General features: G+C 42.4%; 1 protein-coding gene across 1 annotated transcript in view; it reads right to left on the bottom strand.

The window, feature by feature from the left end:
- STAB1 (stabilin 1) overlaps nucleotides 1-13,832 on the bottom strand; it is a 90,288-nt gene that overhangs the window by 55,581 nt on the left and 20,875 nt on the right. Inside the window, exons 13-23 of the mRNA XM_033140693.1 lie at nucleotides 13,173-13,322; nucleotides 12,858-12,920; nucleotides 10,036-10,149; nucleotides 8,311-8,364; nucleotides 5,741-5,821; nucleotides 5,247-5,405; nucleotides 3,667-3,729; nucleotides 3,146-3,247; nucleotides 1,300-1,386; nucleotides 887-998; nucleotides 414-600 (exon numbers count right to left, since the gene is read on the bottom strand). Of these exons, the coding sequence (XP_032996584.1) occupies nucleotides 414-600; nucleotides 887-998; nucleotides 1,300-1,386; nucleotides 3,146-3,247; nucleotides 3,667-3,729; nucleotides 5,247-5,405; nucleotides 5,741-5,821; nucleotides 8,311-8,364; nucleotides 10,036-10,149; nucleotides 12,858-12,920; nucleotides 13,173-13,322 (1,172 nt within the window). The remainder of the gene's footprint in view (nucleotides 1-413; nucleotides 601-886; nucleotides 999-1,299; nucleotides 1,387-3,145; nucleotides 3,248-3,666; nucleotides 3,730-5,246; nucleotides 5,406-5,740; nucleotides 5,822-8,310; nucleotides 8,365-10,035; nucleotides 10,150-12,857; nucleotides 12,921-13,172; nucleotides 13,323-13,832) is intronic.

Raw genomic sequence — 13,832 nt, 5'->3', positions numbered from 1 at the left:
AGATACTTAAAACCATGGAGAGACCTGGTCTGAATAGAGACACTGGATTCTTATCTCATTATACATGACAAAGCTATTTTTAGCCTTCTCACCCCTTGCTTTTTCCTGTAAGACCAGTTGCAGTCTTTAACAGTCGTCAACAGGTTTACCACATCTATCAGCCAACCACCCATTCCCACCACCCTTCTGAGTAATACCCCTCCCCACCCTCTCACTATATATAAGGGTCTGGTGACTTCTGTTTCAGTGTATCTGAAGAAATGTGCATGCACACGAAAGCTCATACCAAGAACAAACTTAGTTGGTCTCTAAGGTGCTACTGGAAGGAATTTTTTATTTTTTATTTTGTTTTGACTACGGCAGACCAACACAGCTACCTACCTGTAACAGGCTACATCAGTGAAGAGACATACCTTACAGTATCATTCCGGATGCAGACTGCATTCAAATGGCAATTCAGAGGGGCATCGTTAGAGGAACCACACTTCTGAGAGCTCCTATCACAAAATTCCCCGCTGTAGCCATCTTTACATGACCCGGGCTGGCACACGCCCTTGCTCCCAGGTCTGTTATCACAAACTCCATGGACACAGCCACAATCTGCCAGACAGAGAGAGAATAAGTTCAGCTGCTAAACCACCACAACAACTTTCAACCCCTCTCCCAAAAAAACCCAACCCAACACCTTTCCATCCCTATGTAAAAATAGATTACAGAACTCTAACATCAATGTATCTAAAAACTGTCCTTTTGACACTATCCTAGCGCTGTTCTCAAGGGCAAAAGTCCTGATCACGGTCTCATATATTCCCAGCCTTGATTTACCCTGCCTGAGGTTTCCCGTCACCCTTCAGGGTTGCTTTCCTGCAGATTCAGAGTCACAGACCTTCATCACAGTTCTCTCCGTGCTTGTTTGGGTTTGAACAAATGTGGCAGGCAATTCCTCTGAAATTCTCATGGCAGCGACACTGGCCGTTCCCGCGAATCCCATCATTGCACTGGAGAGAAAAAAATGGATTTCAGTGTGCTAAATGGAATATGATGTCGCAAGACAAAACACAGAATATTTTAACTGTAGGGTACTATGCAACAGTTTAGGAGCTGGAAAATCCTGGAAAATTTATAGCTTTGGAAATTCCTGATGTTACTAGGTTAACACCTGGATCAAAATGGATTACAAAGGGGCATGGCTCAAACGCACTTCCCTTCAGCTAAATTAGCTGAAGACTAGAGTAAAGGATCTGATGACAAGTGAATAACCAATCTTCCCAACAACCCAGGAGATTCTCTGCTACTTACAGTTCCTTTGCCATAGCATGGATTGGTAAATCCACTAGGACATGGGGTGCATGAAGAACCAAAGAACCCTTTGCAGCATCCAGGTACCTGGCAAGACATTAATAACATCACTTGAACGACCTCATCAGCCCTGATGATTAAACAGACTGCCCACATTTGACAGCACTTTCAACTTCTAACCCCTTGCTTCATTTTAATTCCAGGGAACTACAGGACACTGCTTTGCTGGCTGCTTCCAGACAATTGGTTCAGGGAGTACTTATCTTGATTCATTTGCAGGGAGGTTAGATGGCGTTGGCTATTTAATGAACATTCATTCTGATTTGTTTGTGGGAACGTTAGTTGATGTTGATAACCACCAACACCAACACCATTTTATTTGTATGCCACCTTCCCATAGTTAAAACCATGCTCAAAGCACCTTACAGCATGAAAAGATTTACACCAGGCTTCCTCAAACTCGGCCCTTCAGATGTTTTTGGCCTACAACTCCCATGATCCCTAGCTAGCAGGACCAGTGGTCAGGGATGATGGGAACTGTCATCTCAAAACATCTGGAGGGCCGAGTTTGAGGAAGCCTGATTTACATAACTACAAATGTAACAAAAGTAATCCTAAACAATAAATAAAACCTATCAAAAACACAACCCAATTTGAACAATTTGCACATCTAAAAATAAAGATTTTTAAAAATTGCATTAAAGCAAGTGTGATGTGGAACGCTCTCCCCAGGGAGGCTCACCTGGCACCTTTGTTGTGTATCTTTAGGTGCTAGGCAAAAAACATTCCTCTTCTCCCATGCCTCTGGCTAAATGAACAATCTATGCGGCCTTTTAAACTGTTGTGTGGGGGTTGTTGTTTGTTATTATGGTATGTATTTTTGTGTTTTTATTTTGTATACTGCCCTGTGGTTTTCGGACAAATGGTGGTATAGAAATTTCATAAATAATTACTTTCCTTATTGAAAGCTTTTGGTGAAGCTGGCTTGCTGTGCAACCAACTGTAACTGCGCAACATGAATTTGCCAGTGAATCCCACACAACAATAGCAACCATTTGGAATCACCCAGCGACTGTGAAAAGGGACGTGCACAAGCTTGGACTGTCCAGTGCCCTTCCCCCTATTCTTCATCCCTTCCTAAGGAAGATCTTCGCCATATATTCCATAAAAGAACCAACTCTCCTCATGAGAGAGACACAGAGAGATTGGTCTTTGTTCGTTTGTTTGTTTATTGTCTTAATAAAGAGGCCTGTGTTCCCTGCCAAAAGGCCGTATAAATGATGAAGGGGATTCTTTGTCCAGGCCTCACCAGGGAACTGATGCCGTTTGCCACTGGGAGCACAAGCAAGCAAGAAAACTTTGCCTTCAGTGCCCACAAAACCAGCCTCTGGAACTCTGTGGGCTGACAGGCATAACATCTCTGGCAACTTTTTGAAAACATTTCATAGAAAAGAGGAGGCCTTCCTCAGACATGGCAACTCTCTTTTCCAATGGCTTTTCTGTTATGAACTCCGCACTGCCAGTGGGCCTGCTAGAAATGTGTTGCACAACAGCACCTTATCTTCTAATAACAAACCCATTCTCCAAAATGGAACTAAGCATGCACAAGGAGGTGGCTTGGGGAGCGCCCAGGTTTTGCAGAACCAGAAAAGAAATATTTAGGGGGGGAAACAACCCCAGAGGCAGGAAAACCCCAAACAATCCAATGAGGACTGAGCATACCCAGCAAACACAGAATGCTGGTTGACTGTTGCGGTGGGAAAAGGAAAACTGGGAATATCCTAGAAGAGAGCATGGCTGGCTCGCAAACCACACTGCAACTATTAGTTCTGTGCCTTATACTTACCACCACAGTTTGGTTGCAGTTTCTTTTGCAACCCTTCTTCATAATGTTCAAACCTAATGGGTCATGAATGTACACACATTCCCCTGGAAAGTGCCCCTCGTCCTTTGGAAATAAAACAGATTGTGAGTACAAAGAGCACTTTTCACACATGTTTGATGTATATCCATCATGTCGTGCTAGCCAGAGGAAGTTCACTGGGGGGAAGTCAAGGTGAACTGGACCGTCAGCATGTCTGTCAGGAAAAGGCAGGAAAACCACTTCCTCTCTTGACAGTCAATACAGATCATGCCCTCCGAGATAGCTCTCTGGTTCACCTCATGATAAGGAAGAACAATGAAGATACAGCAGAAACCGTGTCACAAACAAGTTTCTTTGGTTAGAAGCCAGAACATCACATGGTAGTCTCCTACTTTAGAAAGAGAAAGGAAGTAAAACACAATTCTGTAAGCAGCTTTTAATAAGCTTTGTTTCATGAGGACCAAAACCCAACATAACCATAAACAAAACTAAGAATCGTTTACCATAACTGTGCTTTCAGGTGGGCAGACACTGGTATTAAGGGCACCACAGTCCACACAAGATCCCTGTAACAGAAATCAAGAATAGGAATCCTTACTGCATGACTGTGCTGTCAAACACACACACGAGTTCATAAACGGCTCAGGACCACAATACTTCAAGGACAGCCTCTCCCCATATGGACCTATCCGGACCCTGCCATCATAATTGGAAGCCCTTCTTTGTGTGCCTCCTCCATGAGAGGTCCAGAGGGTGGCAACACGAGGACGGGCCTTTTCTGTAGTGGCTCCATTTGTGGAATGCTCTCCCCAGGGAGGTTCCCCAACACCTTCATTGTACACCTTTAAGCGGCAGACCAAAAATTTCCTCTTCAACAAGGCTTTTGGCTGATTAACATCCTATATCCTTTTAAATGTTTGTGGGATCGGGTGGCTTTGGTGATGGTTATGCTCTGTGAGACCATGGGGTTATTGTTCTTGTTTTATTATGTACTTTGCGTTTTTATCTTGTATTTTTATGTGAACTGCCCTGGGATTTTTGGATGAAGGGTGGTACTGTATACAAATTTAATATAAATAAATGTCACCACACATACCATGGTGGAAGGAGGAAATATAATATTATTATTACTATTGTTTATTAAATTTAGATACCACCCTGCAGGTTTACAATTTGAAAATATAAACATGCATGACATAGTAACAACAAAAATGATTTAGAAAACCACATACACAGTTTAAAAGGGCATACATTGTTTAATTAGCCAAAGGCCTGGGAGAAGAAGAATGTTTTTGCCTGGCGCGAGTGCACAATGCTAATACCAAGATGTTTTAAGCAAAATATATATTTACTAATAGATTGTACCCAGTATATTGACTGTGCAGTAACAACAGCAGCAATGAAGGCAGACCTAGTCACCTACTAAGCATATGCCCCATGTGTGATACACGTTTTCTCTGTGCTGCTTGGTAGCAAACATCTCAAAAAGTCTCCTCTCCCTGTGGAAGTCATTTACAAAGCCAGGGAGAGCTTTTCCAATGGGCTTAATTTTAAAACAAGCAAATAAAATGCAGCTTGAAGCCCCTCTTAAAGTATCTGCTTCTGCAGCTGCAGCAACTGCAGCAAGGAGCAATGTAAAGTCAGTGCCTAGAAGCCCTGTCTGCTTCTCCATCTAGGCAACAGGAAGCAGATGTTCCGAGCGAATGATGAAACATCATCAGACCCGTTGGCAGAAGCTGTGTCAACAGGAAGGGCCAGCTCTCAAAGGAATCGCAGGGGGGTGGCCTCTGAAAAGCCAAACTGCTTTCTGAGTCAGAAATATTGTGGGTTATAATGTGGAAGATTAAAACCACAGACACAACCAAAAATTTGACTCTCGGGTTAAAATGAGGAACTCGCTAAGGAAAACAGCTGAACTTTGCAGGAAAGCTGTGCTGAGATGATTGTAGGGGTTGTACTGGCCACAAGCAAGCATCTTGCACCGGGGGGCATGATGGAAAATGGAATTAATATTGCAAAAATACACAATCTTTCCCCATCAGCCCAGAATAAAGACAAAGTCTAGATAGACTTGACTACTTACCGCTACAACTTTATAATCCTTTTCATTGCATCTATGCGGCAGAATGGGGATGATTGATGGAGGAATGAAGATGCCATCTAAGGTATGAATGATACCATTTGATGCCCAAATATTCCTTGTGTTTAAGGCAACCTCAGAGTCACCTAACAGAATTCTTCCCTGTGTAAAAAGAAACAATTTGGAAGTTAATGGCCAAAACAGAGCTGTGCAAAGCAGATAGGTCAGTAAACTGGCCTCTGCTTACACTCCATACATTTAACCTCCAAAGGATCCGGGGAACTGTAGTACACCCCTTACAGAGCTACAATTCATAGCACTCTTAATAAACTAGTTTGATAGAGGAAGCATTTAGAAAATTAACCATTTTACACAAACCTGTTTTAATGACTCTGGAATGAAGCTAAAACCAAGTCAAAATCCTATGCATTTATCTAAGCAGTTCCCTGCCAAATGAATTAACAGCCAGTTAATTCCAACTGTTATGAAACACTTACCTCCTCACTGAAATGGATTGTCAGAACCTGATTTGCCATGGTCAAAATTTGTGGCAAGGTAATCAGCGTTTCCACGTCTACCTGGAAAATATAGTGTATGTTTTATTTACATCATCAGGAACTTTCTGAACCAACGCTTTCTGCTCATTAACTACTTCCATGTGGCAACCATAACACAGGGGCACAAAAACCAAACAGGTAATGCAGTGCATGCTGGGTTAAGACACCCCCACTCCCATTTTGGGGGCAGGAATAACCTTGCTGCATTTTAAGCTGCAATGTGTACATAGCCTAAGGGGGTGGGAGGTGGGAGAGAGGATTTTTTTGTTCTTGCGGTTGCTAAGTACTGGTAATCAGGAGTCAGAATCCTTGCAGAACTACAGAAAAGAAAACCACCCAGTTCTACTGGTAAATCCCTTGTTCTAGATTGCGCTCCATTTTAGCTCAAGATTAGTTTTCTCTCTCATGTCTCTATTTCCTTGGACAGATCTACTGGATTGTAATTTCAGAGACCTTGACTCTGCATCACCACAAAACTAAAATCTGATATGCAGACATCCTGCCTACTGCTACCAGCATCTGATCATCAGTAATTCTCTCCATCGAAAAGGCGGGGGAAGGGAGGGACGAAAATAGCTAAAGTACTTCCTCTTCGCAGAACATGCAGCCTCCCAAAACCTCCTAAACTATCCAGAGAGCAAGACATTTGTATCTCCTTGCACAAAATGATGCAGTGGACACAAAATGGTTGAGGTACGTTTAAGTTAGACAGAATGCTGGAGCTTAATACTGTTCAGTTTTAGACACCGTGATTAATAGAAATTATATATGCTCCCCCGTCTGGCATATCATTATTTATGAGTAAACATCCAGCTTTGTAGTTCAAGCAACAGGCTGGTGTACCTCTCAAAATCATATTTCCTCATAGCAAGTATCCCAGGCCTTCCCTAATCCAAACTATGTACAGTTATTCCCTTCTTGTCAGTTTCCAAATGCTCAGTTGAATTTGTTTCCTGACATAGCAGCCCTGGCAATTTATAGCCCCAAGACCTATCGTTGGCTTCTCTCTCAGTGTTCTTACGGCAACATTTCCATTGTTACACTTCTTGGCATACTTATTAGTGCCTCAAATAAAATACCAACAAGTCTTATTTTGGGGAGTGGGGTGGAAAAGTATACAAGTCTTGATTTTTGTTCCCCTGTGCAGGCATTTTCTTCCCCATTTTCATTTTTTATTTAGCAAGAATCTTGTGATGAAGTTTCATACCAAGCCCTGGATCAACCACCTAGAGAGGAAGAATTTTGTTTAGTTACCAAGCTAGTCATTGGCACATTTGCACATAGGTCTATGGTACACACATAGCAGCTGCTGGGTGTTTTTGGAAGGGAAAGGGCTGCAGGAGACAGAGTGAGGGAACATATTTTGAACATTTCAAAATCAATATACCGGTCTTCCTGTTATTAAAATGACATCAGTACTTAAAAGAGCTTCATGTAACACCTGCAGGATATACATATGGCCGAAAGAGCTCCAACTTTTCAAAATCAATTTCACGTGCAGTGAATAAAACACAAAGAGATTTAAAGATTCCTGTGTATTTACAGTCCATATCAGGGTAAAGCCAAGTTAATGTTCAGCCATGGTAAACTATGGTAAAACTGATAGCAAGAATGCAATTGCATGGCTGAATGTTCCCACTCATATCTCATTGAACGGGCTCGTGCAAGGGGGGGGGTGAGGGGAGCCGGGTACCCTTGCCCTAAGCCTTGGAGGGCTACATTGGATGGGGTCCACACCAGCGACCTGCAAGACTTAATGCTCTCTTGCCAAGAACACCCTGTGCCACCTAACTGACAGGGGACTCCCTCCCCAGTCCTCATACAAGCTCTGCATGGGCCTGTCCTTGACATTAAATTTTCGGCATGCAAGAAAATTCAAGAAATGTAAGTTCACATGTGCAGCCTTTTCCTTGCCTCCTCCCAGGGGTGTGGCAAGGGGGCATAGGGGGTGGTCCACCCCAAGTACCACCCAGGGGGTGACACTCCGGGGTGGTGCCCCGCCCCTGCAATTGGCGCCTCCAAACCCTCGCTTGGCTGGTGCTTTTTTCGGCGCTGGCTGGCTTGCAGAGCCGCAGCATGGAGGCGAGGGGCGGGCCAGCGAGGAGGGCACCCCTACTCGCTGGCCCGCCCCTCGCCTCCATACCGCAATTCTGCCCAGGGTCATCCAGATGTTGCTGGAACTATCACCAGCCCCAGCCAGCATGACCAATGGTCGGAAAGGTAGGAGCTGGAGTCCACACACACATCCTATAAGCGTATTTAATCAAAATAGTTCATGTCATTGAAGGACAAAGTCAAGCAATAGCAAAAGCATCCATGTTGGGAAATAGCAAAAATTTAACAGAATTGAGGTTCACTTCTCCCTAGTCTGGATAATGCAGAAATGAAAGCCAAATAACAAAGCATTTTGTTTGAATAACTAGTAATATAAAAGGCTGCCTTAATTTCATTGTACCTCACAGATGCAGTGGGAAAAACACACACACAAGCTGGAAACAGATATGCCTTACCGCTGCTTTTGTGTAGATATGATGCTTCACAAGTTCCTGGAGCTTGTTTATTCCCTAAAGCAGGAAGAAAGTAATTACACACTTTCCCTAAACATATTGCAGAACTACAATAATGGGCACCTGATCACTGATGTAAATGCCAAATGCTTGTGCCTGCAAATTATACTTAATGCTGTGTGTCTTTTTAAAAAATCAGTTTCTTACTGCAATACAAAAGGATGGACAACAGAGTTTTCACTACAAATATGTCAAGGGGAACTTTGTACCCTAAAAAGTTCACATTTCACATACCAGGAGGCTGACATTTTGCACAGTAGACAGCTTTCTACGGATGCTTCAAGCAGACTTTCTTTTAATAGCATGCTTGCATTTTTTGCAAATTCAGAACATTCAAGCAAGACTAAGGGGCCAAATAGCAAGACGGAAAATGCTGACTAACAAGGACTAAAGGATGATAATATGACAAACAAGGAGCCAAGGAAGTCTGTTGGACACAAAAAGTTTACTCCTTGATCTCTGGCCTGTGTACTATCAAGCATTCCTCCACAACAATGCAAAACAGAATCTGGCTTTCCCCACCTTCCACATTTTTGAAAGCCAGAAGGTTATATTTTGAAACAGACTTCAGATTCTGGGTTGAACGACCTAAGAATTGCTGTACTTGAGATTAAGAGCAGAACAACACCGTACATTTAAAGCACACCCAACACACCTTTAAAGCACATAACTTACCCACAAAATCCTGGAAACTGTAGTTTCTTTATGGGTACTGGGAATTGTGGGTCTGAGTGGGGAAACTACAGTTCCCAGGGTCCTTTGGGGGAGCTCATGGGCCAGATTCAACTAACTGGCTCTGCTAGTGGAAGCTATGCAAGGACTTCCCCTAGCCTGCAGCAACAAGGCTTTCCCCCTCCCCTCTTCCTGCACCCCCTGCCCCAAGTTGGCCCAGGGGGTTGAGAGAACCCTTAAAACAGCACACGGGGAAAGAGGAGAGGGGAATTTTTCCACCAGGCAAGCAGAGATGCTTACGCTGACCAAGCAATCTCTTTTAGTTCTATGCTGAATTCCTCCCCATGTGCTTTAAATGTGCATTGAATGCTATTTAAAGGGATGGTGTGGGTCTGCCCTATAGCAGCAAGGCAGGATGTAGATGAAGCAATGAGTTACCACAGTGCTAAGCAACACTCTGCATGAGTGGAGCGACTTTTGTATTCTCAACAGGACCTTGTCTCCCCTGCTCCTACCATGTGCTCCCTTAATCTCTTGGGGGGGGGGTTCCCCAACTCTCCAGAGCAGATATGGGGATGGTGTGGCGCATGCTCCGGGAAATGGGTGTGTGTTGAAATCTTGTTGCACTAGCAGGAATTTTTGCACTGGCTTGCAATGGCAAAACAGTTTAGCTGAATCTTCCCCTTTCTGCAAAACCATTATTCACTGGACCATCTTGTTTGTGGAATTTGCCTGCCGATTCCTATAAGGAAGTGCCTTATCTTGAGATGAAACTAGTCTCTCTCTCACGAAAACCTTCTATTGAGTTGAAACCAGTCTCTCTCTCACGAAAACCAGTCACAAGATACCTGATGTGATGACACTCCCATTTCCTCTGAAGCATCTAATACTGGTTAAAGCAGAACCACATGAATTTCCACGAAGTGACGGAAATATCCTTAGGATAGTTCTAAAGCTTCAGCATCCCTCCCGCATAATTAGTGAAGATGGCCTCACCTCCGTGAAGAGATAAATTAGCCTTCCATCTCTTAATTTGTCCACTGCTTCATTGCTTGGTACAAACACAGTGAAAGGTCCTGGGCCATCCAGAAATGAAGGCAGACCACAGTTCTGCAGAAATATTAAGCACCACCACAATATATCAGTCTAGTTTAAAACAATTATGGCTTAGCAATATAGACTATATTGAGTGTACACTATCATGAACCACTGAATCATAGAGGCTAACGACTGTTTTACCTCTGCATTTGGTGCTAAAATACACATGCAGCTCACATTTTATATATTGGTCCCAATCCAAGTAAAGTTCAAGTATCACTTAAGTCCCACTGAAATGTTTGTAACTAATTTAAAGGCTTATTTATTTTAATATGACTTGGTGTGATTAACTATGGCAGGATCAGGCCCAATGTATCGGGGGGGGGGGATCAAGAAAAATAGTTAATAGGTTTTATAAACAACTGGCCCTCTGAAGAGAAGAAACTCTTCTGAAACTATTTCAAGAGCTATCATAAGGAGGAACAGGATAGCAATAAGATATCTCTCTCCTGGTTACAATTCAAGAGGTAATTCAAGAGGTGTTTTTATCATCTGATACTTGTTTATTTTTTATATGTGCCTGTATCATAACCAGGCATAAACCAGGTGCAAACCAACAACAATATTATTTATTTATGTTGGCTACACATTGGCATATCATCTAGATGGCTCACAAAGCTAACATTATATATATATATATATATACACACACACACAACTGCAATGTGTGTGGGGAAACTCCAGTTGAGAGAAAGCAAGATCTGAAATCAACCTTACAGTATAATTAAAAATACATAATATAAAATATGTGGGATTTAAAAAAAAACAAACAGATTTTAAATTCACAGATCTGTCATTTTGGAGAATTTCCCTACATTAACCACCGTAAAGGATAAAAAGAAAACCAAATTCATTTTGGAAATGAAAGTATTTTCCTTTTCATGAATGCAATCTAAACGTTGGTTGGATTTTCAAGTTTTGCATACAATGTCTTTTAAGAAGGCAGAGAAGAGACCTCACATTGCTCCTGTATTTTATTTATTTTTTAATAGACAACCTTTTCCTAGAAGGAAAAGCTCTTAGGATCAGGGATAGCTGCTCTATGTGGTGCCCTCCAAAAGTTGTTGTGCTCCAACTCCCAGCAGCCCCAGCCAGCATGGCCAATGGCCAGCAATGCTAGGAGTTGAATTCGCATAGGAAACACATAGAAAACACAGGAAAACTTTCTCTAAGACGCTACATCTTCTCAAGAATCAAAGATATAGAAACCATATATATTTTATACACTTCTCTCTCAAAAAAAAAAAACCGAGCTGAGGAAGGCGTCTACGCCGAAACGGGGCCCTGTCCTGGTCTCCAGTTGTCTCATTATACATCTGACACGTATCGTAGAAGCCCTTACATCAACTTCTAAAATACTTTCAAGGGATTTTTCAATGTGAAACTATTTCTTCATTTAAGACTGTAATTCTTAACAGGATTGATACAGTACTATATTTGTATTTACTTACGAGTAAACGCATCTTTTTGGTTGAAACTTCCGGCCAGAGTTCTTAATTATATTTATTTCAGTGTATTTTGTAATAAGAACTCCAACTTTATTTAGGAGTTGAATTCCAACATCTGGAAAGCACTGTGATGGCTACCTTCTAAGTGGGATTATTCTAGGGCTCTAGTTTTCCACAACAGAGATTTAATCAAAATGCTTGTTTTGTTTATCTTTTGCATTAATAATTCTAATTGCGGCTAGCCTCTTTTCTTCTTGTGACTTCTGTTTTCCCCTAAAGCTCCCTCTGCATTTTTGTTTTCTTAATGGAAAAGAAACTCCCGCCTTGAGCCTCTCAGTTGACTTCTCTAGCTTATTTACTTACTTTGCCAAACCTTTATTAGGCATTAGAAATATAGACCATCATAAAACATCCATATTTAAAATTCTAAAATATATACAAAAAGGTCATGTAAAATATGTAATAATGAGGATTTTCATTGGAGTTTCTTACCGCTAAATAGTACCATTCACCACTCTATGAGATACTATTGATTGACAAAAACTCAGCCACCCTTGCAGTTACTTCTGGGTTATTGTTACAGGTAGGTAGCCGTGTTGGCCTGCCATAGTCAAAACAAAATAAAATAAAAAATTCCTTCCAGTAGCACCTTAGAGACCAACTAAGTTTGTTCTTGGCGTGATGTTAAAGGTAAAGGGACCCCTGACAGTTAGGTCCAGTCGTGAATGACTCTGGCGTTGCGGTGCTCACCTCACATTACTGGCCGAGGGAGCTGCCGTTTGTCCGCAGACAGTTTTTCCCGATCATGTGGCCAGCATGACTAAGCCGCTTCTGGCGAACCAGAGCAGTGCACGGAAATGCCGTTTACCTTCCCGCCAGAGCGATACCTATTTATCTACTTGCACTTTGACGTGCTTTCGAACTGCTAGGTTGGCAGGAGCTGGGTCTGAACAATGGGAGCTCACCCTGTCACGGGGATTCAAACCACCGACCTTCTGATGGACAAGCCCTAGGCTCAATGGTTTAGACCACAGCGCCACTCACGTCCCTGCCGTGATGTTAGACTACCCAAAAAGGGGGATAGCACGCATTTGTGTAGCTGGTTGTGCAATGGACAGTAGAAAAGAATATGTTCTACAGTGTCCAGCACATTCACACTTCACTAGCACCCTAATGCCACTCCTATATAACATATATGAAAAACAAAAGCTGCACTGTCAAAACAAACATGTGCCCAGGTCAACTTCAAGTCCTGGGTGGGAAGTGTCTTACTTCCAATATGGTTTCAAATCGGCTGGCAATCTCCATTGAAACAAGAATTTCCCCAATTGTTTTCTGCAAAAAAAGAGAGAAAGAGATGGCAGAATGAGACAGAGAGAGAGACAACATGCTATGAAAATTTGCACAAGCTAACAGATAATAGCATTTACCTCCCCCTTTCGCTCATTGCTATGACAAATGTTATTTTGTACAGTAGTACTCCAAGCTTCACCCACTGCTATCAACACAATCCCAATAATATTTACTCAGAGTTCTCAAATCTTACCCTCCTGCCCTTTCTATTAGGAAAAGAAGCATTTAACATGCCTGAGAATTGCTAAGGTTGTCCAAGAGGGGCTTTTTCCTTAACATGCTGACGATATGTATGATCCCATTAGCAGCTGGCAAGTTTTGTTCTCTAATAAAATATCGTTGTGCTGGTTCATCTGAGTACCTGTAGTTCTTTGTGGCTGACTCCTGGGAAAGTAATACAGGATCATTCTATGGTGAACATTTCAATACAGTATGAATTCAGCTAATAGTCAGATTCAGGTATCTGTACTTTATTGACAGGCAGGACTGATTTGTTCCTTACATTCCAGGACAGTGCAAGATTGAATGCAAGCTCAGAAAAAAAAAATGTTTATTGCTATATAGACACACACACACACACACACACACACACACACACACAGGGCTGCACCCCTGCTCATTCCACTTGCCACTCCTCCAACATTGGAACTTCACCTTCCCAACCCCATTTCTGAAACCACTTCTCTCTTTGTTTCTGCTGCCCAACTTTCCACCCAATTTTCACCTTTACCCACATGTCCATTCATCTCCCTTTTGTGCAACTCCCCTCGTATAGAGACCACGCCTTGGAAACCTCCTGCATCTTCCTCTCCCCACACATTGCAACTACTATGCACCTTTTCCACCTTTTGGCCAATTATGAAGCCACCATCCCCTCCTATTCTGCAGTCCCTT

This window comes from Lacerta agilis, chromosome 2, assembly GCF_009819535.1.
Source record: "Lacerta agilis isolate rLacAgi1 chromosome 2, rLacAgi1.pri, whole genome shotgun sequence".
Taxonomy (NCBI): domain Eukaryota; kingdom Metazoa; phylum Chordata; class Lepidosauria; order Squamata; family Lacertidae; genus Lacerta; species Lacerta agilis.
This window is presented reverse-complemented; position numbering and strand designations above follow the sequence as displayed.